Source organism: Globicephala melas, chromosome 5 (assembly GCF_963455315.2).
Source record: "Globicephala melas chromosome 5, mGloMel1.2, whole genome shotgun sequence".
Lineage (NCBI taxonomy): Eukaryota > Metazoa > Chordata > Mammalia > Artiodactyla > Delphinidae > Globicephala > Globicephala melas.
The window spans coordinates 108,094,808-108,107,920 of record NC_083318.1 but is presented as its reverse complement, the minus strand read 5'-3'; the positions used below and the strand labels follow the sequence as shown (position 1 = coordinate 108,107,920).

At 37.7% G+C, this 13,113-nt stretch overlaps 1 protein-coding gene across 6 annotated transcripts in view; it reads left to right on the top strand.

The window, feature by feature from the left end:
- Positions 1 to 13,113, top strand: part of ARFIP1 (ARF interacting protein 1) — a 135,165-nt gene that overhangs the window by 101,457 nt on the left and 20,595 nt on the right. For all 6 annotated transcript variants that reach the window (XM_030878254.3, XM_030878250.3, XM_030878252.3 and 3 more), the window contains one exon: positions 4,800 to 4,974. In XM_030878254.3, coding sequence (XP_030734114.1) covers positions 4,800 to 4,974 — 175 coding nt within the window. The remainder of the gene's footprint in view (positions 1 to 4,799; positions 4,975 to 13,113) is intronic.

Here is a 13,113-nt window from a genome sequence, read left to right as displayed (position 1 = left end):
AGCCAAAATGAAAACCCATGGACTCCTTACCATCTATTTTTGATCATTAGGCCTCAAGCCTGAACTGGACTAATCTCAAATTTTCACATCTAATTATAAAAAATAATTTTCATGTCTTATGATGAGGAATCTGACTTAATGTACAATGTGATATAAAATCTCAATTTATCCAATGTATAGGTTTGTTTAAAACTTTTGAGCAAAATTATAAACCAGGTTATATGTACTTGGTAGCTGGTTATCAGGAAACCTTTAGAATACCTCTGTGTGTACTTTAAAAACCAACAACAGTAATGACCTCATCCCATAATTTATTCTCTTTTATTGAAATTGCAATATATGATTTTATTCATTAAGCTTAGCTTGGTGGTTAACTTTTCTGTACATTTATGGAGTAGCTGAGGCATTGACTAGTTGTAACACTAAATCATTGTCTACTGTGGGATAACACTGAAAAAGAATCTCAGATTAAAAGTTTCTCAGCTGAATTTTCTTCTCTGTCAAAACCAGAATTTATTGAGTTTTAGGGCAAGGGTCAGCTATTTGATCAGCACAAGAAGTGGCAGTTTAGGCAAATGTCCGGGTGGCCTTTTAATGCTCCCTATTATGTATTGTACAAGTATTTCCTAGCTGTCTGGTGCTTCGTGTATAGAAAATCTTATAACAGCCCATTCAACACTTCTCCATAGCAGCACCAACAAGGGAGCCTATTGTGGTCAAAACTTTTCAGATGTGGACACCTGTTCTCTAGAAGTTTTATAGAAGCCATAAAGTAACCAGCTATCACTAACTTTATTGGTATGGACTCAGGGCAGACTGGCAACCTTGAAGTGAAGAGTTGCATTTTGAAAACTTAGTATACTTCTCTTCCTAGTGTTAATGAACACTGTTAGATAAGCTCTTAGGGGAAGTTTTAGTTTGACACCATCTACAAACTGGATATAAATGAAAGGATATAAGGTCAGTATTATAACTTTGTGTTTAAATTAATTGCTGTTATTTAAAAGTATACCCGAGGCTATGAGGAATGTTTGTCTTCACATTAAATCACCACACATTACTGTTTATTTTTGTCTACTTCTCTCTCATTTTTTACTGTTTTTAGTATGTTTGCTTCAGGCCATCCCTCTTCTAATTTGGCTGAAATAATAAGCACTCTAAACATATTAGTTATTAGCAGATGTCCCAAGTACTTTGTACATATATTTTTTTGTGGAGATTATTATTCCCATTTGTAGATGAAAAACTGAAGCAGAAAGAGAGAAAAAAAAACTAGCTCAAGACATTAGAGCCAGTGAAGGGCAGACTGGTCATGCAATTTGGCCATAGAACCCATGGAATTTAACTTGCTATTCCCGTGTCAGTCTTGCCTCCCAAATTTTTAGTAACTGTCCCCTCCTCCTTAGCTTTACTGCCATTATCCTTCCTGATTTAGTGACTCATTTCTCTTTTGCCCAGTCTTCTAATTGGTTTCCTTGCTTCTGATTTCTTAATCTTCTACTCTGGTCCATCCTCCATGCCTTATATTACCACTAGAGTCACCTTTCTATCCTGAGCGAATAGAATGTGTCACTTTCTAGATCAAAGTTCTTCCATGGCTTTCCGTCACTTGTCCTACTGGAGTCAATCTGATCCCTTTAATATGGCCCTGCTTAATCTCAATCCTGCCTTCCTGTCTGATACTAATTCCTTTTGTTATCTTATTTCAACTTCAGGTTCTAAATTATTGAATTACTTCCCAAATGTGTCATGGTATCTTACAAATCTATGCCTTTGTTCATGCTGTTCTCTTCCTGAAATATTCTACCAATTTCCCGGCCCCAATCCACCTCATAAACTCTTACCATCCTTTGAAATTTAATTGTTTTAATTCTCTTCTGAGATGCCTTTTCAGATACCTGATTAAGTAATCCTTCCTCTTGATTTCCACCATACCTTATCTTCCTTCCCCCATGGCAGTATCCATTATCTCATTTTGTTGTTGTGTTTAAGAGCTTCTCTCCCTCTAGGCTGTTAGCTTCTTGAAGATAAGCTATGAAGATGAGCAGATAGTTTTCCTTTCTAGCACAGTGCCTGGAACATAAAATGTTAATACTTAATGTTTGTTGAATGAATCATTGTATCAATGAATGAACAAATGATATGCTTTTGACGCTGAAAGATAAAGTTACTAAATTTAGTACGAGTTGAGAATAAATTAGGCTTGGTGTGAGGGACTGATGTGTTCTTTCTCAAGTCGTATATACATTCTAGAGTAAGTTGTTTATTAATTCCTGAAATAGATATGAATTGTACTACAGATATTTTAATAAAGAGCTTTAGTTTTAGGGCATAAGTTTGTGGTGCTGATTTTGACTAAATTAGAGATCGCTTTGCTTCTTCCTAGCTGAGTACTGAATAGTTGACACTGCTAGATAAGTCACTGTTTAATTAGCAAGGTAATGCTATACCTACACGGGTGCTTTGACAGAGGTATTGTAACGTGCTGTGGGATTGTGGTTTGTTGGTGGTGGGGTAATTATTTCAGTTAGTGGTGGGAGAGTATTAGGAGAGGCATCTCAGGGAGCACAAGGTGATGAGTACTCTGTAGTAGATGCCACTGTCACATTCTAAATACTAATGTTACGGAAATCCATCTAGAGTTCCCATACGGTAGTCACTAGGCACATGTGTCTATGGATTATGAAATGTGGCTAGCCTGAATTGAGATGTGATGGAAGCTTAAAACACAATGGGGACTTCCCTGGTGGCACAGTGGTTAAGAATCCGCCTGCCAGTGCAGGGGACACAGGTTCGAGCCCTGGTCCAGGAAGATCCCACATGCCACGGAGCAACTAAGCCCATGCACCACAACTACTGAGCCTGAGCTCTAGAGCCCGCGAGCCACAATTACTGAGCCCGCACACCACAACTACTGAAGCCCTCGTGCTTAGAGCCTGTGCTCACAACAAGAGAAGCCACTGCAATGAGAAGCCCGTGCACCTCAACAAAGAGCAGCCCCCACTCGCCGCAACTAGAGAAAGCCCGCGTGCAGCAATGAAGACCCAATGCAGCCAAAAAATAAAATAAATTTAAAATTTTTAAATTAATTAATTTTTAAAAAAACAATGGATTTCAGAGACTCAGTCCCCCTCTCCCCCAAAAGTAAAATAGTTCATTAGCAATTTTTTTGCATTGATATATGTTGCAGAGATAATATTTTGGTTATATTGTGTAAAATTAAATATACTTTTAAACAGGTGAGGTTAACTTTTATTATTTTAACATGACTGCTAGAATATTTAAGTTACATATGTGGCTTGCATTATATTTCTGTTGTGCATTGCTGACCTAGACTATACTTTAAGAAGCGCCAGCCCACAGTTAACTCCCTTTTACCAGTTAGTTTATGTCATTCTAAAGTCTACTATCCCAACACAGCCAAAATTAAAAAAAAAAAAAAAAAAGAAGTCTACTATCCTCACCTGCTTTGCCTTATCAATATTAACCAATTCACATGGGGGGCTGATCACTACCCTGATCTTGCTAGCATTACGTTTTAACATCTGTTTTTTAAACTGGTTTTTATTTATTTATTTTTTTTAGCCTCATGGCACGTGGCATCTTAGTTCCCCCACCAGGGATTTACCTGGCACCCCCTGCATTGGAAGCACAGAGTCTTAACCACTGGACCACCAGGGAAGTCCCTAAACTGGTTTTTTAAATTGTGGAGGGACTTCTCTGGTGGTCCCGTGGTTAAGAATCCACCTTCCAATGCAGGGGACCCGGGTTTGATCCCTCGTCGGGAAACTAAGATCGAATGTGCCGCGGGACAACTAAGCCCATGCACCGCAACTACTGAGCCTTTGTGTTCTGGAGCCTGTGTGCCACAACTAGAGAGAAGCCCACACTCCGCAGCAAAGAGCCCGTGAGCCACAACAAAAGATCCCATGTGCCACAACTAAGACCCAATGCAGCCAAAAATAAATAAATAAATAAATATTTTAAAAATAAATAAACTGGAAATTTTACTCGTCAGTTAATACTGTTCTTGGAAAGAAATAGTTAATGAGATTAAGAAGCAGCCCCTCTCCTCCCCTCCCACCATGCTTATATTAATAGCTCTTTGTACTAAAGAAATACTTGATTTTTTTTTTTTGCGGTACGCGGGTCTCTCGCTGCTGTGGCCTCTCCCATTGCGGAGCACAGGCTCCGCACGCGCAGGCTCAGCGGCCATGGCTCACGGGCCTAGCCGCTCCGCGGCATGTGGGATTCTCCCAGACCGGGGCACGAACCTGTGTCCCCTGCATCGGCAGGCGGACCCCCCAACCACCACGCCACCAGGGAAGCCCAGAAATACTTGATTTTAAAGGTGTAAGGTGGGCTTCCCTGGTGGCGCATTGGTTAGGAATCTGCCTGCCGATGCAGGGGACACGGGTTCGAGCCCTGGTCCAGAAAGATCCCACATGCCACAGAGCGGCTAAGCCCATGCGCCACAACTACTGAGCCTGCTCATCTAGAGCCCGTGCTCCCCACAGGAGAAGCCACTGAAATGAGAAGCCTGCGCACCGCAACAAAGAGTAGCCCCTAGTCGCCGCAACTAGAGAAAGCCTGCGCATAGCAAGGAAGACCCAACGCAGCCAAAAATAAATTAATTAATTAAATTTTTAAAAAATAAAAAAAAGCATAAGGTATCAAATATGCATGAGAATTATCATATATTAATGTATAATATGGAACTATTACGTAGTTCCACTTCACGTCCTGAAGTTATTTCACACTGTCTTTGTAGTGTGCTTCACTTATTCTCTTCTTTCCAGAATTGAATATGATGCATATCGTACTGATTTGGAAGAACTGAATCTTGGACCACGTGATGCAAACACTCTGCCAAAGATTGAGCAATCACAGCATTTGTTCCAAGCACATAAGGAAAAATACGATAAAATGCGCAACGATGTTTCTATCAAGTTGAAATTTCTAGAAGAAAATAAGGTAAATTTATTCTTTACCTTCTGAGATCTTTCTGTGGACTTTAAAGTCACCCTAAAGAGAGATAAATAGAAAGTTTTTTGTTTCTGTTAACTGTCTTTCATTATAGAATTGACCCTTGAACAGCTTGGGGGTTAGGGGTGCCAACCCTCCATACAGTCAAAAATCCACTTGTAACTCACAGTTGGTACCCCCGAATCCAGGGTTCCCCGGAGTCTGCACTTCCACATCTGCAGATTCAACCAACCACAGATCATGCAACTCTGTAGTATTTACTGTTGAAAAAACTTCACATATATGTGGACCCATGCAGTTCAAACCTATGTTGTTCAAGGGTCAACTTTGGAATTGTTGGAAATGGGATTCCATTTATAATCAGCGTTTTAGTTTTTAGAAGTACATAAAATATATTTACCTTTCTGTCATAAAAGTCATCTTTCACAAGTAACAATTGGCAAAAAATACTTGATGTTGATCTTCAGATTGGTGTTGGTATCAAGTGCTTTAAAAAGTTACATAATGATAGATTCTGTTCTGAATATTTTGAAAAATTTTTATTAATGGTAGGTACAGATTTCAGGAAGGGAACATCATTCTTCCCAGTAATTAATAAATGAGGAATGACTGAAAGCTTCCATTGAGGGCTGCAGTTAGCATAACCTAGAATAAATAAGCCAGGAAACCAATTTTACACATTATTTTCATGTAACATGAATACATCCAAGGACTAGAACAGTAAGATCTAAGGTGGACCTGCTTTCCTTGGAGGTAGACTCAGGTAATAACAGGCTCCCGAGCTTTGGTTTAAGTGAAGGACAGGTTCCCATGTTTAACATTACATGCATATTCAGTTCGGGGAGGGGGATTACAGTTCTGAAAATGGAAGAGCCAGTAGTGAGCTAGGTACAGAGGAGGTGTAGATCAGTCCTCTGGAGATGGAGTCTCATCATTGCACATTGGTGGTCCCCTTTCTGTGCTTTTCACATCCTCTGAAGTCGTAATAGACCTTCAGCTCTGCTTTCTTCCAGGTATCGTCTTAATATTAATTTTCTTCAGTTCTAACTGTCTGTTGATATCTTCTTGTTTTCCTTAACATTTCCTTAGAAACTCTTCTGGCTACCATAAGAGCTGCATACATTTCCTTCAGGCCAGCAGTATCACGCACTTGTTTTTTGAGCTACAATGGGTGAAAAGTACTGATTTTCCATTACACTGAAACCATTATAGTGTCAGTAAAGGAAACCTCAGTGGAGTCATGAGACAGCTTGCCCAGCACCATTCAGACAAGAGCACAGTGAGCCTTTTAGCGTTCATTAGCTGAGCACGTGAGATGGCATTCATTTCAGTCATTTGGTTTAGTATTTTGAAGGATAGGAATATGTCAGTACTTAGATATAGACATATATTTTAAATAAAAATATTTTTTACATACTCCCCTAGAATCAGCATGGTACAGTGTGGTGCTAAATGAAATATGCTAGCATTTTATGGGCTCTACCTAAAGCTAATTTGAATGGAAAGAAAGGAATTTGTCTAATTTGGGGGATCAGGACCTCTGCTAATAGAGAAAATTATTTTAGGAAATGTTTAAAATGGTAATTGTGGTCTATTGGAATCTATTGGTATTTATTGTGTGCTATTCTCTGGATAGTGAGATTATGGGTAATTTTTGTTTTCTATGTATTTTTCTGTATTTTAGACATTTTCAATGAAAAGTCACATTGCTTTTATAAAAAGGAGAGAAACTTTTGAAAGAATTAGTATCCCTAAACCATCTATGTTTATATGGTTCTTGCCAGAGTAAATAAAAATAAGCAAATTATACAAAGATAAATAATGTCTGTGTGACTGCTGCTTCTCTTACAATGTAACTGTTTTTGAAACTTGGCAGTAGATCTCCAGATTTAGACATGAATCAGTGAAGGCAGCTATTTGTCAGTTACTAGGCATTTTATTTATATTCTCTCACTTAATCCTCATAACAGCCTTCATACTCAGGAGACACACTGAGAAGTGAGGAAAGAAGAGACCGGCCAGGTCATCTCTGTAAATTGTACATGTCAGTCAGGTGGCTCTCATATCCAATTTTATCTTATTGGCATTGAAGAATTTTTAAAGTTGGGAGTAACAGAAAATTATGACTTAAAAACACTCTTCAGGCACCGTAGTGAGGGTCTGGACTAGGTTCACTGCATTAGCAGAGAAAGGAAAGAGCAGTGGTTTCAAGGCTGCATGACAGGAATTAGGAAATCAACATAGGAAGCTGGTTTGGCCTGAAGCTTAGGGATGAAGGTTGGGAACCTGTTCTATTTAACCCAGTATTTAGTTTGAAATGACAACAAGATATTCACATGGAAACAATTGGTAGGAAGTTTATGATGTGGATTTGCAGTTTGGATGAACAAAGTCAGGGTTCCAGAGATAAAGGTTTAGAAGTCATTACTTTGAGGATAGTGTTGTCATTGTCACAGCTTCTCTTCTTTCAACCTTCCTTACTATAAAATAAAAAAAATTGCCTTTATTCTCAAGGATTTTATGTTCTTAGAGAGCCTAGAGATATTCTTTGGGGTTTTCCGCAGTTGTCATCAAGCTAAGTTTCAGTTTCAACTCAGTCATCATTAATCAGCTATGTCTAAACTAAAATCTAAAAGAAACTCTGATCTTTTTATCTTTTGTGTTTCATTCTTTAAAACTATAAAAAGATAATGTTTTTCATCTCTGTTATTTTAAGCAATAAACAACTATAATTTGGGTGAAGACTTAGACCCATGAGAAAATTTTTCTTTGTTTTTTATTATTGTTGTTGAGCAACTTTTACCCTTTTCTCTTCTTTTATAGCTCTAACAAAGGGAGGAAAAAGCAAGCCTTTAGGCCTAGGAATTGCCTGTCATTCCTGTTTGCTTTCTTGACAGTTTGAAATGCCTCAAATTGGGGGTTTTCTTCTCTTGTTGAACTACAACTGAATTTGTACCTTAGTATTTCCTTTATACACAATTGTCAGGTAATCTACTTAGCACTTGAATTTTATCAAAATATAATATACTCTTTCTGTTTCTTAAATATTGTATATTAAATGTTTTTAAATGTAAGTTATCTGAAACATCGATGAGTATGCTATTTTGTAATTTGATGATGTCCTGAAGGCTACTGTTTTTTTCTAAAGTTGTTTTTGCAGCTTTTTTTTGTGGGTGGAGGGGTGCCAGGGGAAGGGTTCTTTTGGTTCTCATATCCTGGCTTTTGGAGTGTCCTGCCATAGCGACACTTCTCTTGCAAAATGCGAGACCAGATAACCAAACAGCTAGAACAGTGCAGAAGTAAAATAGTCACTCAGACTGTGACTATCGTTATAAATTTTAGTGGCCAAACGTTGTGAGAATATTTTTGGTTTTTTTTTTTTGGAACTTTAAAAAAAAATTTGAGAGTGACTGGGAGATGGATTCTTTACTATTATCTTAGAAAATTGAGGTGTTTATATGTACTTAGTCTAACCTTCCTTCTCTCTGGCAAAACAAAGGGAATAGGTGTGTAAAATACCTATGTGCATACCGGGGTGTGTATGTGCATGCATTAATGCTGAGAGATGTGTGCACATATCCATGTTTGTCATTTCCCCTTAATGGAAAAACTTGAATTCTTCTACTGTTTACAATCTATACTCTATCCAGCCCCCAGCCCTACCCCCTACCCTCCTGATATATTGTGTTTACCTTTAACCTAAACAACCCTCTGATATTCTCTTCCTTGTTTACTAAACAACACTGAGTTGCATAACAGTAAGGACACAGTTGATTAGGCTCTTCTAATGTTTCTCCTTTCATCAATATTTCTTTTCTTCTAGACCTTTAAATAATGTAACTTGAGCTATTTTCTGACTTAAGGCAGTTTATTTACCTTTTTATTGTACCTTTGAAGGTTCAAAACAAAACAGAAGCTAGAAAATAGAAAACATAGTCAAGAGAGAAAATAGTCATCTCTGGTGCTTTGTAGACTTTGTGGGAACACAAAACACATGGTAAATCAACTATACTTCAATTTAAAAAAAAAAACACAGAACAAAGTAAACATACTCACATAATGTGAGACAGCTATATATGTAGTTGTGGTTACCCAGTGACTTTATACAAATGTATACTGTAATAGGAAATACCCAAAGCCTAGTACATTTTTATAACAATATGCTGTAAATGTTTAGAAAAGCTTGGAGAGCAAAGGTATTCTTCTCCTTGAGAAGAAAAAATATAAGCCTCTGAATTTAAAAATGGATATCTGTTGCCAAATTTCAAGAAACATGTTAATCATTACTTAATATGTACAATCAGATACATTCTTGAAATCTCTTTTTCCCTATTGTCAAAAGAAAAGGACCCTAACTTTTTACTCTTGATATTTTTAAAATAGTCATGCCAGTGATGTACTGTCATCTTTATTTCTATAACTGTAGGCATAAACAGTATTCTTGGTATTTGCTCTTAAGTCAAGTGAAATTAATTTCTGTAGGTAAAAGCACCCGGTTCTAAATAAAAAATAAACATTTATGGATCGGGATGTGTAAATACAGTAAACAACCTCAACAGCGTGCCAAATACGATTACCTACATTTGGATCCTGTGAAACAGTCCCTTAGTCCTGCAACTCTACTTCCACACTTAATTCCTCAGTGTATTTAATCATGTAATTTGATATAATCTCATGTTGTTATTGTTCTTTTTTTCATTCATTTAACAAACATTTATCAAGTATTACACTGTGTACCAGGAAGTGTTCTGGATATTGGTGATGCCCAGTGAGCAAAAGTTAAAAAAATTCAACCCTTAGAATTTATAGCCTAGTAAAAGAAACAACACTGATCAAATCACACCAAAATATAAATGTAAAATTTTGGCTGTGACCAGTGAGTGCTCAGACTCAGGCTTCCATGTGATGTAGAACATTAACCAGGTAAAGTGAGAAGCAAAGAGTATTTCTGGCAGAAATGGCAGGGTGTGGGAGGTAAACGGCCAGACGATGCAGGCCTTATAGGCCATGTTAGGGAAAATTTATTTGAATATCAGTGGGAAGCCACTGAGAGAATTCTTGGCAAATGATGGGTCTGTTTTTGTTTTTGTTTTAATATTTATTTGGTTGCACTGGGTCTTAGTTGCGACAGATGGGCTCCTTAGTTGCAGCATGTGAACTCTTAGTTGCGGTATGCATGTGGGATCTAGTTCCCTGACAAGGGATCGATCCTGGGCCCCCTGCATTGGGAGCGTGGAATCTTAACCACTGCGCCACCAGGGAAGTCTCGGCAAATGACAGGTTTTAAAAATGGTGCATAGATTTTAGTAGAACCTAAGAGTGAATGTAGGAGTTTAGACAAGAGATAATGGGAGCTTGGATTAGTATTAGTGGAAGTGGAATGAACTGAAGGTTTCAAGAGATACTTACAAGGTAAAACAGAAATACATGTAAAATACTAAGAACAGATTGATGTAATTGGCACCTTTGACATTTTATTCCTTTATTCAGCAAATATTCATTAATTGTTTTTCACATGTCAGTCACAGGGTTAAGTAATAGAAATATAATGGCCTTGTTGTCATAGAGCTTTTGGTCAAGTAAGAGAAATAGACATTAAACAAATAATTACAGAGATACAAACCATGATCAGTGCTGTGAAGGGAAAATAGAGGGGTCTTGTGAATATACAGAGGGGACTTGGCTTGATGTGGTAGAGAAAGTGACATTGGAGCTGAGGATCCAAAGGGATGGAGAGGAGTTACCAAAGGTGTGTGGAGGAAGGAATAGAATATGCAAAAGCCAGCTGAAGGTCAGTGAGGCCAGAGTATGAGGAGAATGGGGGAGAGTAGCTCTGTATGTAGCTGGACCGGTAGGTCAGGCCTACACAAGGATGAAAAGACCTATGTACAAGGTTATTCATCGCAGTGTCACTTGTAATATCAAAAGATGAGAAACAACTGAAACAGTTCAGCAGTAAGGCCTAGTCGAATCAACTGTGGTTCATTTATGCAACAGAATACTTTTCAGCTGTTAAAAAAAAAAAGAATAGGGATGCAATTGATAGAAAGATCCTCAGAACATACTATTAAATGAAAAGAGCAAGGTGCAAAGCAGTGTATATGGTACAGAACCTTTTCTGTGAGAAAGGAAGGAAATAAGAATGTATAATCATATTTTCTTGTGTTTGCATAAAGAAAAACCAAAGGAATTAACTAATTAAAATTTTTTACCTATAAGGGGAACAGAGTATTTGGAGACAGGACTGAAAATGAGACTTCTCATTATATGCTTTTTGTGTCCTTTCAATTTTGATCCTACCTATTCAAAGAATAAAATTTGATTTTTAAAAGAAAGGAAAATAGGTATAGATAGAAAATGTTTGTTTTTAAAATAGTATACCTTCTGTTTTCAAAAAGACTCAACTGGATTTCTGTTTTTTTTTTTTCAATATTTATTTATTTATTTGGTTGCACCAGGTCTTAGTTGCAGCAGGCAGGCTCCTTAGTTGTGGCTCACCAGCTCCTTCGTTGTGGCACATGGGCTCCTTAGTTGTGGCATGCAAACTCTTAGTTGCGGCATGCATGTGGGATCTAGTTCCCTGACCAGGAATTGATCCCATTCCCCCTGCACTGGAAGTGCAGAGTCTTATCTACTGCGCCACCAGGGAAGTCCCGATTTCTATTTTTCAAGCATAGCTTAATATACATATTTATATAACCTATAATTTTCCTCTTAGCTTAAAATCAAATGATTGATTCTGTGTTGGAAAGAATAAAAAAACAGTTTCATCTTAAGTGACAGATTAGAAATGATGTGATAGTGCCTTCCATTAATGCAGAAAATATTTTCTTGTAGGCTGCCATGTTTGCTGTTCTTAGTGGTTTGACTTCCAGGTCCCTTTAAAACTTTCTGAACACACATGGAGCAGGAAAAATTTGACTGTGATTTGCATTGTCTCCTTTCTGTCTTTATGAAAGAGGCAGAAGTTAACTATCTTTATATGAATCATGCAACCAAAAAGAATTGTGAGTTGTGGGTTGATTTTGAAATTAACATCAACCAAGCCATATCTATCCATAGTCGGTTGGTAATTTGCAGTTCTCAACTGGTGAATGCAGGAGAGAGCACACCCAGCTGACCAGTTCATACAGTCTCTCTGTCGGTTGTGCTACGATTTCCAGCATGCAGTTTTTGTGAAAGAAAGATGTTTTGTACAATAGATTTAAAAGCCTTCCAGAGGGATAGCTGTATAATCATGAGTTGCTGTTTTTATATGTTTGACTTGGTTCTGTTTCTTGGCAATTATATTTAAAGTACTTGTGTTTTCTGACCCCTTTTGGTCATAAGTGACCAACTCATTTGGAGGATAGGTTCATTTTTCTGTTGTTTATCTTATAGGGGAGAGGGTTGTTCAGTCCTTTCACTTTGAGTGTATAGGATTCACTTATTAAAATTTACTTCTTGGGAATCCGCTGGTGGTCCAGTGGTTAGGACTCCATGCTTCCACTGCAGGGGGCCTGGATTCAATCCCTGGTTGGGGAACTAAGATCCCACAAGCTGCACGATGCAGCCGCCCCCCCCCCAAAAAAAATTAACTTCTTGACCGTTACTACTGCAATGTCTCTATTCTGTTAGATGGTTGGTACTGTGTATGCCTCAGATCCACATTTCACTTATTTTGGCGGCCTTGGGTATCACCCAAGTCAGTTTGCCAGGTTTTGTGATAAAGGTGAGTTTTTAAGTAAGCAACCAGTGTGAGATTTGAACAGATCACTGATACTCCACATTGGTTTTGGTGGCGGTGGCATTACTGCACTTTTTTTTAGCTCCTAGTAGTTACAGTCTCTGCAATTTACTTAAAAGTAAGCCCTTTAATTAGTATCTCTGAGTAAAACCTCAGACGATACCAGCAGTGTTTAAGAACTTGACTTTGCATTGTTCTTTTCCACCTTTCCTTGAAGTCCTTTCAGTAATGACTCAGTGCTTTCCTGTTGACTATATATATATATATATATATATATATATATATATGCTTAATTACATATATATATATATATATATGTAATGCCTAATTCTGAAGAAATACTGTATAATGGTATTATGACAAGCTTGCTGACAAGCAACTTACAGTCTAATGGAGAACAT